Source organism: Sceloporus occidentalis, unplaced genomic scaffold (genome assembly GCF_023333645.1).
Source record: "Sceloporus occidentalis isolate IW3139 unplaced genomic scaffold, rSceOcc1.0.p SCAF_14, whole genome shotgun sequence".
Classification (NCBI taxonomy): Eukaryota; Metazoa; Chordata; class Lepidosauria; order Squamata; family Phrynosomatidae; genus Sceloporus; species Sceloporus occidentalis.
In genome coordinates, this window is record NW_028316994.1 from 15,026,115 (window position 1) to 15,042,352 (window position 16,238).

Genomic DNA, 16,238 nt, shown 5'->3' on the forward strand with positions numbered 1-16,238 from the left:
GCTTGGACCAATCAGCGTCCGCGTTTTAAATGCCGCAGCCAATCATAGGGCGTCTTTCATCGCGGAGTGGAGGGGGTGGCGCTAGCGTCGTCCTAGTCCAACCAATGAAAATCCAATCCGGAGGCGGTGACAGTAGCAACGTGAGGCAAAAACTCCATTTCCCATCCTGCATTTGGTCTGTCGCATATTTGTACTACAAGAACCGGCATGCATTGCTTTCTCAAAGCGATTTAAGAAGGGAAGAACTCAGTTTCCCAGCATACCTCGCAATACTAGTGATTCTTAAGCGTGCGACGCTATAGAATGCCTTATGAGGGAGGCGACAGAACGCTGAGCCTGTGTCTGAGGGCCAGTGGCGCAATGGATAACGCGTCTGACTACGGATCAGAAGATTCTAGGTTCGACTCCTGGCTGGCTCGGAACAGACTTCCCTTTTCCTCAATGGAAGGCCATAAGGCCACTGGGCTTCTCTTAAGGGTCCTTCCCTGCATTGAATTACTGTGCACTCCACCAAGTCTACCTTTATATATATTATATACATATATATATAGTATAATTTTAAAAACTATGTTTTTGTATGTGTATATATATATATATATATATACTGTGTGTGTGTATACATATATATATATATATATATATATATAGTGTTTTTAAATTGAACATATATACGTTTTTAAAACTATATATATAATTAAAATTGTTTTGATATATATATGTACTATAGTGTTTTTAAATTGAACATATATACTTTTTAAACTACATATGTATATATGTTCAATTTAAAAACACTATAGTACACATATATATATATATGTTTTAATATATATACCGTATATATATATATACACACACACAGTACAGTGTGTTTTTAAATTGAACATATGTTGTTAAAACCATATATATGTATATATGTTTAAAAAACTATGTTCCGATGTATATATAAAGTGTATGTGTGTATATATATGTGTGTGTGTGTGTATGTATATGTATATATGTATGTATGAAACGGATGATCTAGATCCATTTCAATCTGGTTTCAGACCTGGCTCTGGAACAGACTGCCTTGGTGGATGATCCACGCAGGGATCATGGCATCCTTCTGGACCGCCTCTCTGGGATGGGGCTTGGAGGTACTGCTCCTTCCTGGAGGGGCGAACCCAGAAGGTGGTCCTGGGGGACTCCTGTTCGGCCCCCTGGCCATTGACCTGTGGGGTCCCTCAGGGTCCTGTGTTGTCCCCTATGCTGTTTAACATATACATGAAACCGCTGGGAGAGGTTGTCCAGAGTTTTGGGGTGCGATGTCATCAATATGCAGATGACACTCAACTCTCCTCCTTCCCACCTCAATCCAAGGAGGCAGTCCTGGTTCTAAACCATTGCCTGTCTTCAGTAATGGACTGGATGAGGGCAAACAAGTTGAAACTTAATCCAGACAAGACAGAGGTGCTCCTGGTCAGTCAGAAGGCAGGTCAGGGAATAGGGATCCAGCCTGTGTTAGATGGGGTCACACTCCCCTGAAGACACAGGTTTGCAGTTTGGGGTACTCTTGGACTCAGCTTTGACCCTGGAGGCCCAGCAATGTTTTCACACATTTAAAACTTGTACGCCAGCTGCACCCGTTCCTTGAGAAGCCAGATTTGGCCACAGTGGTGCATGGCTTGCTTACATCCCGTTTGGACTGCTGTAAGGGGCTCTACATGGGGCTGCCTTTGAAAAGTGTTTGGAAAATTCAGCTGGCTCAAAGAGCCACTGCCAGGCTGCTAACGGGGCAGATTACAGAGACCATACAAGGCCCCTGTTGAAACAGCTTCATTGGCTGCCAGTCTGTTTCCGGGCACAATTCCAGGTCCTGGTTATTACCTACAAAGCCCTCCATGGCTCAGGTCCACACTATTTGGCAGACCGTTTCTCCTGGCATGAACCAGCCTGGACTCTGAGATCCTCTGCAGAAGCCCTTCTCTCTGTCCCAACATCATCACAAACTCGGTTGGTGGGGAGGCGAAGGAGGGCCTTCTTGGTGGCTGCCCTTCCTAGGCTCTGGGACTCCCTGATCTCCCAGGGAAGAGATCAGGACGGCTCCCTCCTTGATGGCCTTCCGGCGGCAGGTGAAGACCTACCTGTTCACACAGGCCTTGAAGGAATTGCTATAAGGACAGACTGGGTTCCTGTTTGTGTATATATATATATATATATATATATATATATATATGTATGTATGTTAAAAACAGTTTTGATATACCACATATACTATATGTATGCATATAAACAGTATGTTTTTAAATTGAACTTATATACTATTTTTAAACTTATATATATATATGTTTTAATGTATATACACAATACAGTATATACATTAACAGAACATATATACTGTTTTTAAAACTATATATATGTATATAATTTTGTTTTGTTGTATGTATAGTGTTTTTAACTTGAACATATAGTTTTTTAAAACACACACACAGACACATATATATGTATATGTTAAAACAGTTTGATATACAGTATATATGCATATATACAGTATGTTTTTAAATTGAACATATGTTTTTAAAACTCTCTCTCTGTATGTATGTATGTATGTGTGTGTGTGTGTACACACACACACACACACATACACAGTATATATGTCCAATTGGCCCATAAGTGAAATGTATGGGGAAAATGTTCTGTTTTATTTTATATTTTGTGTTGTTAGAAATAATAATTTAAATAAATAATTTATAACAGTATGTGTCCAATAATTTAAATGAATGATTTAAAACAGTATATATGTTCAATATATGCCCGTAAGTGTAATCTAAGTGTGGAACATGTACTATTTTATTTCACATTACTCGTTATGTTAGAAATATGTTTTATGTATAAATAACTAATAAAAATATTGGGCAAAAACCCCCATAAGCATTGATTTAGAGTCTGACGCAACGCATGGAAATAAAATTAAAACTATAAAGAACACATTCCAAATAAAGTGGAAATAAAAACATGCTGTTTGCTCATATTCATTTGCTAATCCATATATCTAGGCAATATAAATATTGATGATATTCCATGCAGGAATATACAGTGGACCCTTGTTATACGCTGGGGTTTGGTTCCAAGATCCCCCGTGTATAACAAAATCTGTGTATGCTCAAGTCCCATTAAATATAATGACATTGCAAAATGGTGTCTCTTATAAAAAATGGAAAATCAAGGTTTGATATTTGAAATTTATACTTTTTTTGAATATTTTCAAACCATGGATGCTTAAATCCGTGTATAAAAAATCCGTGTATAAGAAGGGCCGACTGTACAAATCCCTCTGGAAAGATGTCCATCCAACGTCTGTTTAAAGCCCTCCAAAGATGGATAGACCATCGCCTTCCAATCTATTCTGCTATTGGTACAATTCTTATATTATTAAAAAATATCTTCCTAATGTCATTTGAATCTCTCGGTTTGTATACTTGTTCTAAAAGTATATAGATCCAAAGATTTTCTGCCTGGGCCAATTATATCCGAACAACCTTTTAAAAACTCCCCCAAGTTTTCCGCATTTCAATTAAACATCTCAACCTTCCCTTCCAGGGTCAGGATCGTAATTCAGAGTCCCAGCCAATGAATATTTGATCGCAAGTGGAAGAAACCCTTTAGCAATTGTAAAAGCTTGAGACAGAAAGCTACATTTCTTTGATCCCACAAGAATTCATACTTAAGTAATGCTGGCAGAATATCCTTATTTATTTTTTCCCTCCATTATGCAGCAGCTTCTAAATGTTATCTTTGAGAAAAGCATCCTTTCCCTTCATCCTCCCCTCCTCCAAGGGATATTTTTAAGAAGCCTCATCAATATGCATTAAAGCCATTTTATTTATGTTTTCTTTAAAAGCAAAAATAAAGGAATGAAGAAGTCACAAGTCTATGAAACACATTGACTCTGCCAAGCCAGTTAGCACTAGATGGCAAGTATCCATTGCTAAGTACAATAGCAGCCTCCTTCCTTTCTTTTTGTTATCAAGTGTGTGCTTGCTGCAAATTTGTACAAAACGTGTTTTATCTCTGGACATTTTGTGAATGTATGGTTGTTAACATGCAAACTACAGAGACATGAGTGACACTGCACAGGTCTGGAACCAAAGTACTGGATATTAATCCATTGTTTCACTGAGGATTTCGTATACACACACACCCTACTTCTCAAGCCAAAGAAGCCTAAAATTACAAGCCATGCAACGTGACAATACAAGGATAAGCAGAGCTGCTCGTGTCACGTTTCCGATCCTTGGCAGCGAACGCCACGCTCTAAAATTTAGCAGGAGCCACAAACAAACTCAGGCTTTTTGGCTGATGGTCAAAGATACAAACCCACAGAAGCAACGCAATCCTCCTTTTGTTGCGCAATGAATTACACCAAACAAAAAGCAGCAGGGACACTGGATTCCTGCGATGTGTTTTAGCTCTTGGACAAACAGCAAGGCAGGAAAGGCCACCAAGATCACCGCAAGTGCCAGCACCGTTTAATCACTCCAATTAGCAGCAAGCTTGACGGCATTACCCAAATTCTACTATTAAGGAAATGTACTGTATATACTCATGTGTAAGTCTAGAAATTTTAGTCAAAAATTGACCCCAAAAGCCTGAGTCGACAAATCCATGGGCGAAGGTAAGTACTGTACTTGAACTTAAAAAGGAACCACGCCCTGGCGAAAAGCAAGAGCATAATCAGTCCTGGAAGCATTGGCCTCCCTCTACACTCTCATTCATCACTCAGCCTTTAGGACAAGCACAAACAGTTGTGCCTGATAGAATTTTGTAAGTTGTTTGCCATTGTGAAGTCAAAGGCTTTCATGGCTGGCATCCATGGGGTTTTTTGTGGGTTTTTCGGGCTCTGTGGCCATGTTCTAGAAGAGTTTCTTTCTGACAGTTCGCCAGCTTCTGTGGCTGGCATCTTCGGAACAATCCACATGCAAATCACTCCTGCCTTTCCAGGTCACACAATATATACACCTAACTTTTTCCATGCCAGCATTCTCTGAAGATGCCAGCCACAGATGCTTGTGAAACGTCAGGAAGAAACTCTTCTAGAACATGGCCACAGAGCCCGAAAAACCCACAAAAGCTATTGATTGGCATTATTTTCCTTGCTTCATTCTTTACATTCTTTGTCACATGTCCTTACATTTTGCCCTTGACTTATCCATGGGTCATATCAAAATCCATAATTTTCGCCCCAAAACCTACCCTTGACTTATACATGAGGTTGACTTATAATCAAGTATATATGGTATGTGTAGAAGGCCTTTTAGGTTCCACTTTTGGACCAAAAGAAGAAAGAGTATTGGCGCATTAATGGAAGGCAGGAAACTAGACCTTGGGACAGTAGGAAGAAGGAAATAAGGGCATAATGATCGCTCATCTTCAAGTTTTATTGTATAAAGTGACCATTATACATAAACTGGCCAGTCCTGAACTGTTCAGAATTTGACCCAAGGCACAACTTAACACCATAGCAACCTCAGTCTTTGTTGAATTCAGTCAGCGCCCATCGCCTGTTCTCAATGATGGCTTGCAGTCGGGCATACTCTTTCACCAGTTCTTCAAAGTCTGGGCCCAGAGTCTCATAGTTAGAAAGGATCTTGCGAGAAGTGGCAAGGTGTTGCTCTTCTTGGCTTAGAGTTGCCTGCAAGTTGTCCCTGGAAAAGGAAAGGCTGCATGACCAGGTTGCAGGATAAGCATTTGGAAAAGCAATCACCATGAAAATGGCCCTTCTTTCCCATCCTGTTCAACTCTGCACACTTGACTCCTTTTCACTGCCTTTCCTGAGTTATCTTCTCAAGAGACTGCAGAATGAGTGGGTTGCTAGTGAACTGCTTCCATGCACAAACCTTTAGCTTACAAATTCTAGAATCGTACCACTGAGTGGGCACCAAAGAAGCACATACTTCTTTCCCTTTAATCTGTCAGAGTAGCTGCAGTTAGCCAGAAGGAGTCATTTTACAGTCACCTCCACATACCACATCATAGCCTCAAGAACAAAGACGAAATGCAGGGCTGCGCAAAAACAACAAACAAATGGGTTTAAAAGTGAGGTGTACTGGACCTCAAAATTCAATACAGGGCTTCCATTTTCCTTTGACTTGCCTCTAGTGAGGATGTGAGTCACCAGAAAGCTCTATGAAAGCTGACTCTCCCTGACTTAAGGTACCTCAGAGATTTATTTTTTTTAAAGAAAGGACTGCCTTGACAACAAAACACCATTTACTGCTAATCACCTTCCAGCTGCTATCAGTATTCACACCTGCCACAACATTAGGACCCATGAGACCGCCGCTCTTGCTGCACAGTTTTATCACCATGAGCAAAATCCAAAAGCAGGTTTGAGTAATACATCTACTGGACAAATACAACATCCCTAAAAGACAAGCTTTCAAAGTCTACCAAATTATAAGTATTATCCAGTGGTTAAAGGATCACTAAGTAATAATCATAGTTTGCCTTTAATTGACTGCCTCTCCCAGGGCACCAGCTATATTTAATCTCCAGCTGCTCTGATATGAGGATAGCCATATTCCTTGATGCTTTTGCTTCCATCCAACACAGGAGCTGTTTTCTTTGAATAAACACAATGGGTTGTTCACTGTGTGACTGCCAGCCCTTTGTCTAGAGCAGAGGCAGGGAAAACGCAACCCATGGGCTGCATGCAGCCTATTGAAGACCCTCTGGAGGCTCCCCAAAGCCCCCCAACATCCCCCCAAGTTTTTTTTTTTCATTTCCCAGGCCAATTTTCAGACAATTTTCCAACTGCAAACAGCTAAAATATCCAAAAACTGCCCATAAAAGCAGAACTTTAACATATCCACCGCCACAAAAAGTCCCCCAAACTCCAGAAATCACGAATGAGGAAAAAAAGCTGAGATCAGCCAAAAATGGTGTGTGGAACTGAAATCACGTCCATTGCGGTAAGCCTAGGATGTCAGGGCATGACGTGTGGGGGCCGTTATCGGACTTAAAACTGGCCACAGCTGCCCCCCCCTCCCCCCAGTGCTCCACTTGTGTTCTAGAGAAACAGATAGAGCCATTTGTTTCCCATCTGCTGAGGTAAAACTGGATAATAGTATACCTCAGGTTGATTCTTCAAGCCTGCAAACTCTATCTAACCAGAGATCCTAGTTGAAGATGTGACTTCAACATTTAGCTGGGATTTAGTCTGGGACAGTGGTGTCATTCAGCTGGTTTGCACTGGTTCGCTAGAATAAGTTGTTTAAATTGTTAAAAGATGCAGAAGCTGGGGAGGTTAAAAAGGGAGCCAGGCATAGCAAAGGGGAGGAGGAGGAAGGGACCAGAACAGACAAGGAGCACTAAGAGGCAGAAAGGTCAGAGGAATGAAGGACTAGAGCCTCTGGAGCTGCAGGGTAGAGTCAGGATTGGGAACTGCTTGTTAATTATTTTGAATGACACCATTTGTTTGGGTCATTTCTGCCTCACCTGCCCCACAGCTGGATGAGGACTCCTGGAAGACTAGAAAGCTCCCATTTTTAATGGTATTTTAGTGGTCACTATTAGCTGTGTGATCCATGAAAATAAATCCAAAACAGAGCTGGCTATTTCTTTTTGTTGTTGTTGTACAAAAGCTGCTCCACAACCCCCTAAATACATACAAACACCAGCTTACCTCATCTTTCGGTGTACATCCACTTTCTCAGGAGTGTATGTCTCTAAAAGGATGCTCAGTTCCTCAAGCCTATGACAGAGTTATTTGAAGGAACAGAGTTAACAGATTCTGTCCATTTCTATCACACTTCAGATCCTCAGCTTCTTAACTGCCCTGCCCTTCAGTGACAGATGATTAATCAGTTCTAGCACCTAAGTGTCCAGAAGAGTCTTAACCAAACTCTTAAAATTATAATGCCAGTGATTCACTGTGGTTCTCTCTCCTCAGTGGCAACCTCTGACCACCTTCCATGATTAAATACAAACACTAACACTCGCTAGAATTATGTGGGGAGAGAGCTGATTCCTGCCACACAAACACAATTGACATGTACTGCCAAGTTTGGATCCCTATGCTAGAGAAAAACAAGGGCTCACCGTATCTTAAGAAACATGGCACTGCACTTCAATTCTAGGTACTGGGTGTTGAGTTGGTCCAGTTCAGACTGGGTGCCAAGACGATACTCACGAGCCAGACGTTTCAGCATGGCTAAACAACGTAACAGCACCTGCAATGTGTGGAGAAAGGGTTATGAGAATGAAGCGATTGATGGTACTTGGTCATTTACTGTTATGGCAGAAAGGAAACCTCTGGATAAGTTGCTCCTCTCCATTCATTCTGACAGGCAGATTCTTCAACCATGGAGCTATTTTTAGTGTGGGAGAGCAACTTCCATAAATTAATCTCATGATACAGCTGAAAGAGGAGCAGCAGGACATGAACACAACAATGGAGCTCTCAGAATGATAAAATGAGGACCAACAGAAGATTTAAAAGAGAGAAGAAAAAAAGCAAATTAAAAAAAACCCTCAGCCAATCCATCAGGAGCACATAGGCGCCACAGAGGAATAGGGGAATGACTTTCTGTCAGTAGAAAAAACAACCATATCATGCTAAGTACTAACAATTCTCCTTCCTGTAGCAGAGGAAGACATCCTCTGGATCAGACATCTCAAAGCTTCTAATCATTCTGAGATCAACCATGATGTATATGAAAAAAAAAATGACTACTTAGTAATTAATTACTTTCTGAAGGACCCTCTGCCAAATGAGACCTTACAGCTGAGGCAAACATATCTAGTAGATGTATAATATTTGATAAATGTTGAAATGGCCTTCCACGTGATAGTTCTACAAATATCTGCCAGTGGAGCCCAGTATCAAAATCCTAGTGGGATGAGATATGATCTCTCCCACTTCCCAAAAGACAAACATAGCAGAGCAGAACACATGCCTTTATCCACCATGAAAGAGTGGCTTTCTACTCACAATGGTCCATCATATCTAGCTGGAGTGAAACAAAGAAAGGACCTGATGTTTCAGACAGATGTTAACCACCCACTGAACACTCAACGTATTCCACTTCTTAACCAAGGAAAAAGCAAAATGAAGTCAAGGTAGTATTCTGTGTCTGATGAAAAGTAGTAGTAACCTTAGGAATAAGGAATGGATCCAAACTGCTCAGTATCTAGGCACAAAATGCAGAATTCAGGTCTGGCTGACAGAGTTCTCAACTCCCTCACACTCTTGGCTGATAAAATAGTCACCAGAAAAGCACCTTTCAGTTCAAGTGTTTCAGAGCAAAAGGATTCCAAGGGTGGCTTAAATAAAACCCTCAGAGCCACTGGAGGAATTTTCAATACGATGCATGCCTCAGAAAATGTTTTAACGTAAGGGCAAGAAGTTAATGAGCTCCCATCCCTGCCTCTTAAAACCAGACAACCAACCTCTTTAGACTATTAAGGCATAGGTCCTTATCTAACCAGTCCTGTGGAACGAGTAATAAGGTACAAGCACAATACACTCATACAAAATTACTCTTCCTTCTGCATCAACACATAATACCCAGGATTATTCCTAAATCCTGTGGGTAGAGCAGGGGTCAGAAAAGTGTGCCCCACAGACTTCACTCAGTTCCAACCAAATGCCATTTTTCAGCTCCTCGGGCCTCCCAAGAGACCCATAAAGCCCAGACACACACACCCAACTCACATCTGCCTTTCTTCACCTACAGTAACATACAATTCTAGACAAAGTTCCTTACAAAACAAGACACATGTCAGAGGTGCAGGTCAGTGTCAGAAAATTTCTCCTCCACCCCTTACCTGTGGATATGCAGCTTTCTGCTGCTCCAGCAACCCCACGAGTTCTTTGTGTCGATCCTGGGTCTCCTGAAGATGCTGCTTCTCTACAGCCAGACTTTCTGGGAGGGTCCCAAACATAGCAGCTCGAGCCGTCTCCCCAGCACTATCTGCAAGTGGAGAAGATCCAAGTCACTCAATATCCAGCCTCGGCCCTTGCTATACACTTAACTCTCCTCAGCTCTCGCACTCCTTCTCCCACTTGTAGGGGCTTCCACCCCATTTAAAGTGTACCTTACCACTTTCAGGACGGTAGTAGCTGAGCAGAGCCAAGCATTTGGACTTAAGACGTTTTTCCAGCTCCATGGGGAGCTGCTTTTGCATTTGCTCCAGCTCCTGTAGCAAAATGTAAGCAGAGGCCAAATCAGCACTATTCACTAACATACACAAGAAAACACTTCAGATTAACTTTCAAGATAGTGCTGTACACACCGAATTGGTAAATGAACCATCCAAAAATCAAGGACCAACCAAATACACACAAATTTTTCTGGGGCTGGTGATGAAGCCTGAACATAATTTAATCCAGCCCTATATATGCTAGGGCAGAATTTATCACAAATGATCCCCATCCTCACAGATGCACTCACTTATTTCATATGATGTTTTTAATTTGTTGCCTTAACTTTTAGACTGTACGCCATAGGCAGGCTTTTATATTCTTGATTTTACTTGGTTTTGTACAGCGCCATGTAGATTTACGGCGCTTTATAAAAAAAGTTAATAATAATAATAATAATAATAATAACAACAACACAGATACTGGAACACCCAGAAAATAAAGAATCTTCAATCATAGAATAATATTCCACAGATACTCATGGTAAAGGAACATTTTAACAAAGCAGCCTAAAGTCCTATTTGCAGTCTAAAACTACAATTCACATTTCAGCCTTTTTATAATCTCAAAGGCTTTCTTCAGAGGCTACACAAAATCGAAAAAACAGATTGGGCTTTTTATTAATAAATCATTCATCCACAGAATGACTTGAAAGATGTCTTTTGTTTTCTCCGATTACCCTGGTTGCTCCCCAGTTTTTGTTTGGCTATGTGCTTTGCCCTTTCAACAACAATACTTTTAGCAAACAAATATGTCACCCTGATCTCTTATGAGGAACAGCAGAGTATAAATCAGGGACGGTGCAGATGATGTCCTCCTTACTTGTTTTGGGGGAAGAAGTTCCAGTACATGAGAGGCCTCCAGACCTAAGAGAGATTGTTGTGTTCCTTGCAGAGAAGGATCAACATCAAGCATTCGTTTCAGTTCAGCTATTAAAAGCCGCTGTTCCAAGACTTCCAGGAACTGAGGATAAGAACAGGAAAGATTAAGGACAGAGACAAACTTCTGTCTTAAATTTTTCCTCAGCCCCAACAGACTTCCCATTCCATCAAGACTGATAAGTTTTCTTTGAGCTTTATAAACTTTTACATCATCCTATATCACTATTGCCATGCTTCCTCCGCATTTACTTCTCAGAATTCATTTTTAACCTGATTTTGGGGGGATAAATGTCTTCATTTTTCCAATTAAGATCCCATGTGTTGCCTGTGAACCTTGTTAGAACTCTTCATGGTTTAATTTTAATGCTCTAGCACCGTTTTTTATACTACATTATGTTAAGCCAGGGTTAGGCTACTGCACTGAGGGAAAGAGCCCATTTTTGCCACCAGTGTGATTTCAGAACACCAAAACTACAATCACATCACTTCTGGCATTGCTTTATTTCCAGGTTTTTCTTTCTTTTTCATTTTCTGAGGGATCGTAAAATCTACTATACCACAAATTCTCAAATTTTGGGATAGCCTTTTACCATTTCAGATGTTTGGGAAAAAATCCCCAAAGGGATGAAACAGACCAGCACTAAACGCCAGCTTCCCGGTGGCTTGGGGGCATGGTGTTTAGATGGCGCACATCCGTGAGCTGCTTAACTGCCCAGACGTGAGCCGGCTTCTGGGCACTCCAGCAACGTGGCATTTACACACTGCACAAGCACCATAAAGCTGCAGTGGAGAAGGAAAAGATGGCTTCTTGCTGCTGCAAAAATGAGTGGGAATTTGCCCCTTCCTTTTGGGCAGGAAAAAGGCGGATTGAGGCTGCAGCGTCCACTTACTGCAGCCCCGATCTGGCTTTCGCAGGGGCGGCTTCAAGCTGCCCTTTTGAGGCAATATGTTCCACCCCCAAGTTAAAACAAATGGGGATGGGGCTTTCACAGGGGCTTCAGAGGTTGGACACACCCTGCACCTTACACTGTTCCCACCCCTGTACTAAATTCCTCAGCTAGTCTCACTTAGATTTTCTAGACTTTCCAAATTCTCATGGACCAGTTGGACCCATTGTTCATACACCAGTTCTCCAAAGTTTCTCTCCTAGCATTACTTTTCTGTCCTGTGTGAGAGGGCCGGTTCCCAATTCTCTTATTGCCTCCCTCAGAAGCCGCTGCAGCGCCTCCCATTTCAGCCAGTTTGCTCTTTGTAGCTGCAGTTCTTTCTTTGCCTATAAGGGAAGAAGAAGAGAAAAGGGGTGTACATCTAACTCAATCAATGGTTAAAACAATCCACTGTCCTCTGCATTTTGCAGCAAATCTACAACAAGGAATGGCACATTTCTCAACCTGAACTTGAATTATATCTACCTTACACAGTTTATTCCATTTTTTGCTAGCAACAGGTGAAGGTAAATAAATGTGGGGCATGCTGTGCTACAGCAAGCCTTCCCATTTGTCTTCTGAGATCCTGCAGCACACCACCCATTGCTTTCGAGATACATTTTTGCAGCCTTATGATCTATTACTTTGCTTCTTCCACCAACATAAAAAAAGGGGAGGGGAGAAAGCAAGCAAGCAAGCAAGCATGGTTTCAGAATGGAGCCTTTCTGCCCAAGAACTTTCCATCCACACAAGTGCATTATAACCATGAAGTGCAGAGTAGTCTGGATGATAGCCCTCATCCTACCTCTTCCATTTGCTGCGCCAAGTTGACACTCAGCCCACTGGAGTCCATATGTTTAGTCAGACCCATAAGAAGATTAGCCAAGCTAGGATGGGCAGCCAGATCGTCATCAGTGAGCGAACAGGGGGGCAGGCGGCTGCCATGATCTGGTGGACAGAAAACAAAGGTAGAGAATGAAGCTCTTCCCTTTGGACACCTTAGTCTTAATTGACATAACCCCACTGAAATTACCTTGTTGCAGCAGTTTGGTAGCAATGGTTCTTGAAGCAGATGCCATGGGCCCTTTAGCAGGGAAACCACCTGCAAAAGACAAAAGGAGATATCAATATTTTGTTTCCTTTTTAACAGGAGCAATAGTAAGATAAACAGAGGCCACAGGAAACACAGAAACTAAGTTTTTTATATTCTGGATGAAGTCCAAATCATCTTGTGTAGATACTGGGCAACAGCTAGCTAGCTAGCTTTTGGTATGCTTACATTTACAGCGTGTAAATTTACAGCGTTTTATAAATAAAGGTTAATAATAATAATAATTTACACCAGTTTCATCAATGAGCACCAAAACAAACCGCAGGAAAAGATCCAGTTTGAGACTGCTTTAACTGCCCTGGCTCAATGCGAGGGAATCCTGGGAACTGTAGTTTTGTAAGACGTTGTTTAGCCTTCTCTGCCAGAGCGCTCTGGTGCCATCACCAACTACAGTTCCCAGGATTCCCTAGAACCGAACCAGGGCTTTGATGGAGGTATGAAGATCGTTCATGCAAGCTGAAGGGATAGTTAAAAGAGTACACTTTGTTTCTCACTGGAGAAGGCCCCAAGATGTATCAGACTTAATGACCTGCATCGGCTAAACTCCTTGAAGACAGGAATACAAAATAAAGGGTCAGGTTTCCTACTGTAGGACCACATTTGGCCAAAATCCTCTCTTATCTCCTATGGCACAAAAAGCACACTCATCTGAGAAAGAAAATTCAGGCTAGTCTCCAATGTGAGACTTACTGCAACCTAAGGAAGTTACCTTTACACCAAACTCTGTAAAGCTTTCCAATACATTCTCATCCCTATACAAGGCAAAACAGATCTCCCTTATGCCAGATCATCTGTATTTCCCATTGACAACCCATTCTCTCTCTTTCAATGACTGTGTCAGCTTGAAGAAAGACATCTCTGCATCCCGCTGCAGGCAGCCCTGCCAAATCTGCATCGCATTTCCCAGCTGGCAATGGACCACAACAAGCGAAATGTAATCATTTATAGTTGTTCCCCTAAAGCGAAATTGAGACAAACCCATCATGGGATTTTCTTGGCAAGTTTTGTTCAGCGGTGGTTTGCTTTTACCTTCCTCTGAGGCTGAGAGAGTACGACTCGCCTGAGGTCAACTAGTCGGTTTCCACGGCCAAGAAGGGATTCGAACTCTGTTCTCCAGTCGTAGTCCAACACTCAAACTACTAGAGTACATCTCTCTAGGTCCTCCAATGCAACTCTATGGTCAACATCTGCCAGACATTGACCACAGAACTGCACTGAAGGAGCTACAAAGGCCTAGCGGAGTGTTCCCTCTAGGAACCTCTTCTAGGTCCTTCAGTGACACTTTTGGTTAAAGTTGACCATAGAGTTGTGCTGGAGGACCTAGATATTCCTAGAGAGACCATATTAATAAAATCCATGAATAATCAAAGCCATAAAAGTCAAAGCCACAAAGCCATGCGCTTTCACATGACATCCTTCCTCATCGCATGTTCAGCCATCTTCCGTGTAAGAGAAGCTTCAAGGCAGGCTGACGTTCAACCGGTGCAGCTTTCCTTTAAAACAGAGCGGACAGCACTTGCAGGGAAACAGGATACGCCACAACTGTCCTATTTGGCAGAGACTTTGCCAGTTCCACTTCCTCAGATGTTTCTAAGAACGTCTGTTTCTGACTCCTCACACTTTCTCAGCCTCAGAGGAAGCCTCATAAGTCACACTCTCTCAGCCTCAGAGGAAGCCTCATAAGTCACACTCTCTCAGCCTCAGAGGAAGGCAAAATGCAAGTTCCCTGAGCGTATCTTGCGATGGAAACCCTATGACTGGTTCACCTTGGAGTCCCCTGAAGTCACACTCTCTCAGCCTCAGAGAGGAGCGAAGGCAAGGCAGCCCCCCTCTGAAGAAATTCTGCCAAGGAAGCCCTATAATAAGCTGCTGAGGGGGAGCCAGTGACGTCAGAATAAAGGCAGCGCACCTTTCCCGCCTTTTTTCACTCTCCTTTCTCCGTTCTTCGTTTTCCCGCCTTTCCTCTTTCTCAAAGTTCGGATTTGAGCGCGCCCGCCCGCGCACAATTTCCGCTCATCTCTTCTTCTTCTTCTTCTTCTTCTTCGCCCGCCCGCTCAGGTACAGCAAGCAAAGGACCAAGAGAGACCCGCCTCCTCCGAGAGACAGCGAGGCAATAAGAACCTGGGAGGAAGAAGGCGGAGCTCAACATAAACGTTCAGGAATCAGGACCAATAGAAAGAAGGGATGACCGGTGGAGGCGGGCCTTCGTCCGCTTTTCATCTCCTCATTGGTCAGTCTTAACCACCACGCTCATTAATATTCAGAACCCTAAGTGGGCGGGGCGCTGTTTAAACTCTGGCTCAGCTGCGTGTGGAATCTTCCGCTCTAGTTTGAACTCCAACTCCCAGAAGCCCTTGCAGCCTGGGCTATGGTAAAGGATTCTGGGAGTTGTAGTTAAAAGCATATGGAAGGACTTAGGCCCATTTTTAATGAATTCTTTTTTCCTGCTTCAAGGATCCTCCCCGCAGCCTTAACCGCTTGCTTGCCACCAGGAAATTTTGGGAGGAAGGGGAAATTATGGGATGGGGCCCTGCAAAATAAATAAACAAACAAATAAAAGAGATGGTGCTCTGTCTTGTATCTTTTAAGAGATACAATGAAGTGGTTCTTTCAGATGGTGCATCTGTCACATGATCCAGGGCTTGCCAAGACACTTTTTGCAACAGGATTTTGCAGTAGGACACCTGGCTTCACAAGCAGGACACAAGTTGAACATGAGGCAACAGTGCAATGCAGCAGCAAAAAAGGCCAATACAATCCTAGGCTGCATCAATCGAAGTATAGTGTCTAGATCAAGGGAAGTAATAGTCCCACTCCCCCTGGTGGCGCAGTGGTTAAATGCCTGTACTGCAGCCATTCACTCAAAACCACAAGGTTGCGAGTTCAAGACCAGCAAAAGGGCCCAAGCTTGACTCAGGCTTGCATCCTTCCGAGGAGGGAGCTAAAATGAGTACCCAGACTGTTGGGGGCAAATTAGCTTACTTGCTAATTAGCTTACTTGCTGTTCACCGCTATGATCTTTGGAATAGCGGTATATAAATAAAACAAATTATTATTATTATTAATTAATTATTCTGCTCTGGTCAGGCCTCAACAGGAATACTGTGTCCAGTTTTGGGCAAAACAATTCAAAAAGGATG

General features: G+C 42.4%; 1 protein-coding gene and 1 non-coding gene across 4 annotated transcripts; one reads left to right on the plus strand and one right to left on the minus strand.

The window, feature by feature from the left end:
* The first annotated feature begins 346 nt into the window (after positions 1-346).
* TRNAR-ACG (transfer RNA arginine (anticodon ACG)) lies at positions 347-419 on the plus strand. Its single transcript has one exon. It is a non-coding gene; the product is annotated as a tRNA-Arg (tRNA).
* A 4,981-nt stretch (positions 420-5,400) lies between these two features.
* Positions 5,401-15,205, minus strand: HAUS4 (HAUS augmin like complex subunit 4). Of its 3 annotated transcripts, none has more exons than XM_089480028.1 (10): positions 15,008-15,205; positions 13,021-13,089; positions 12,793-12,935; positions 12,218-12,334; positions 11,003-11,143; positions 10,080-10,176; positions 9,805-9,950; positions 8,077-8,207; positions 7,661-7,729; positions 5,401-5,681 (listed from the first exon to the last, which is right to left on the minus strand). In XM_089480028.1, exons 2-10 carry the CDS (start codon positions 13,064-13,066, stop codon positions 5,504-5,506), a joined length of 1,068 nt encoding a protein of 355 aa, XP_089336154.1. In that variant the 5' UTR covers positions 13,067-13,089; positions 15,008-15,205; the 3' UTR covers positions 5,401-5,503. The 3 variants fall into 3 exon arrangements, with proteins under 3 accessions (XP_089336154.1, XP_089336155.1, XP_089336156.1); XM_089480029.1 differs by lacking the exon at positions 15,008-15,205 and adding an exon at positions 14,865-14,980; XM_089480030.1 differs by lacking the exon at positions 12,218-12,334.
* Between the last annotated feature and the right edge of the window lie 1,033 nt (positions 15,206-16,238).

Excerpts from the sequence above, each read along its gene's own strand:
- HAUS4 (XM_089480028.1), bottom strand. The coding sequence starts at position 13,066 with ATGGCATCTGCTTCAAGAACCATTGCTACCAAACTGCTGCAACAAG. Across the intron at positions 12,936-13,020 it reads TACCAAACTGCTGCAACAAG|ATCATGGCAGCCGCCTGCCC; the intron begins GTAATTTCAGTG and ends TCTGTCCACCAG. Across the intron at positions 10,177-11,002 it reads AACTTCTTCCCCCAAAACAA|GAGCTGGAGCAAATGCAAAA; the intron begins GTAAGGAGGACA and ends ATTTTGCTACAG.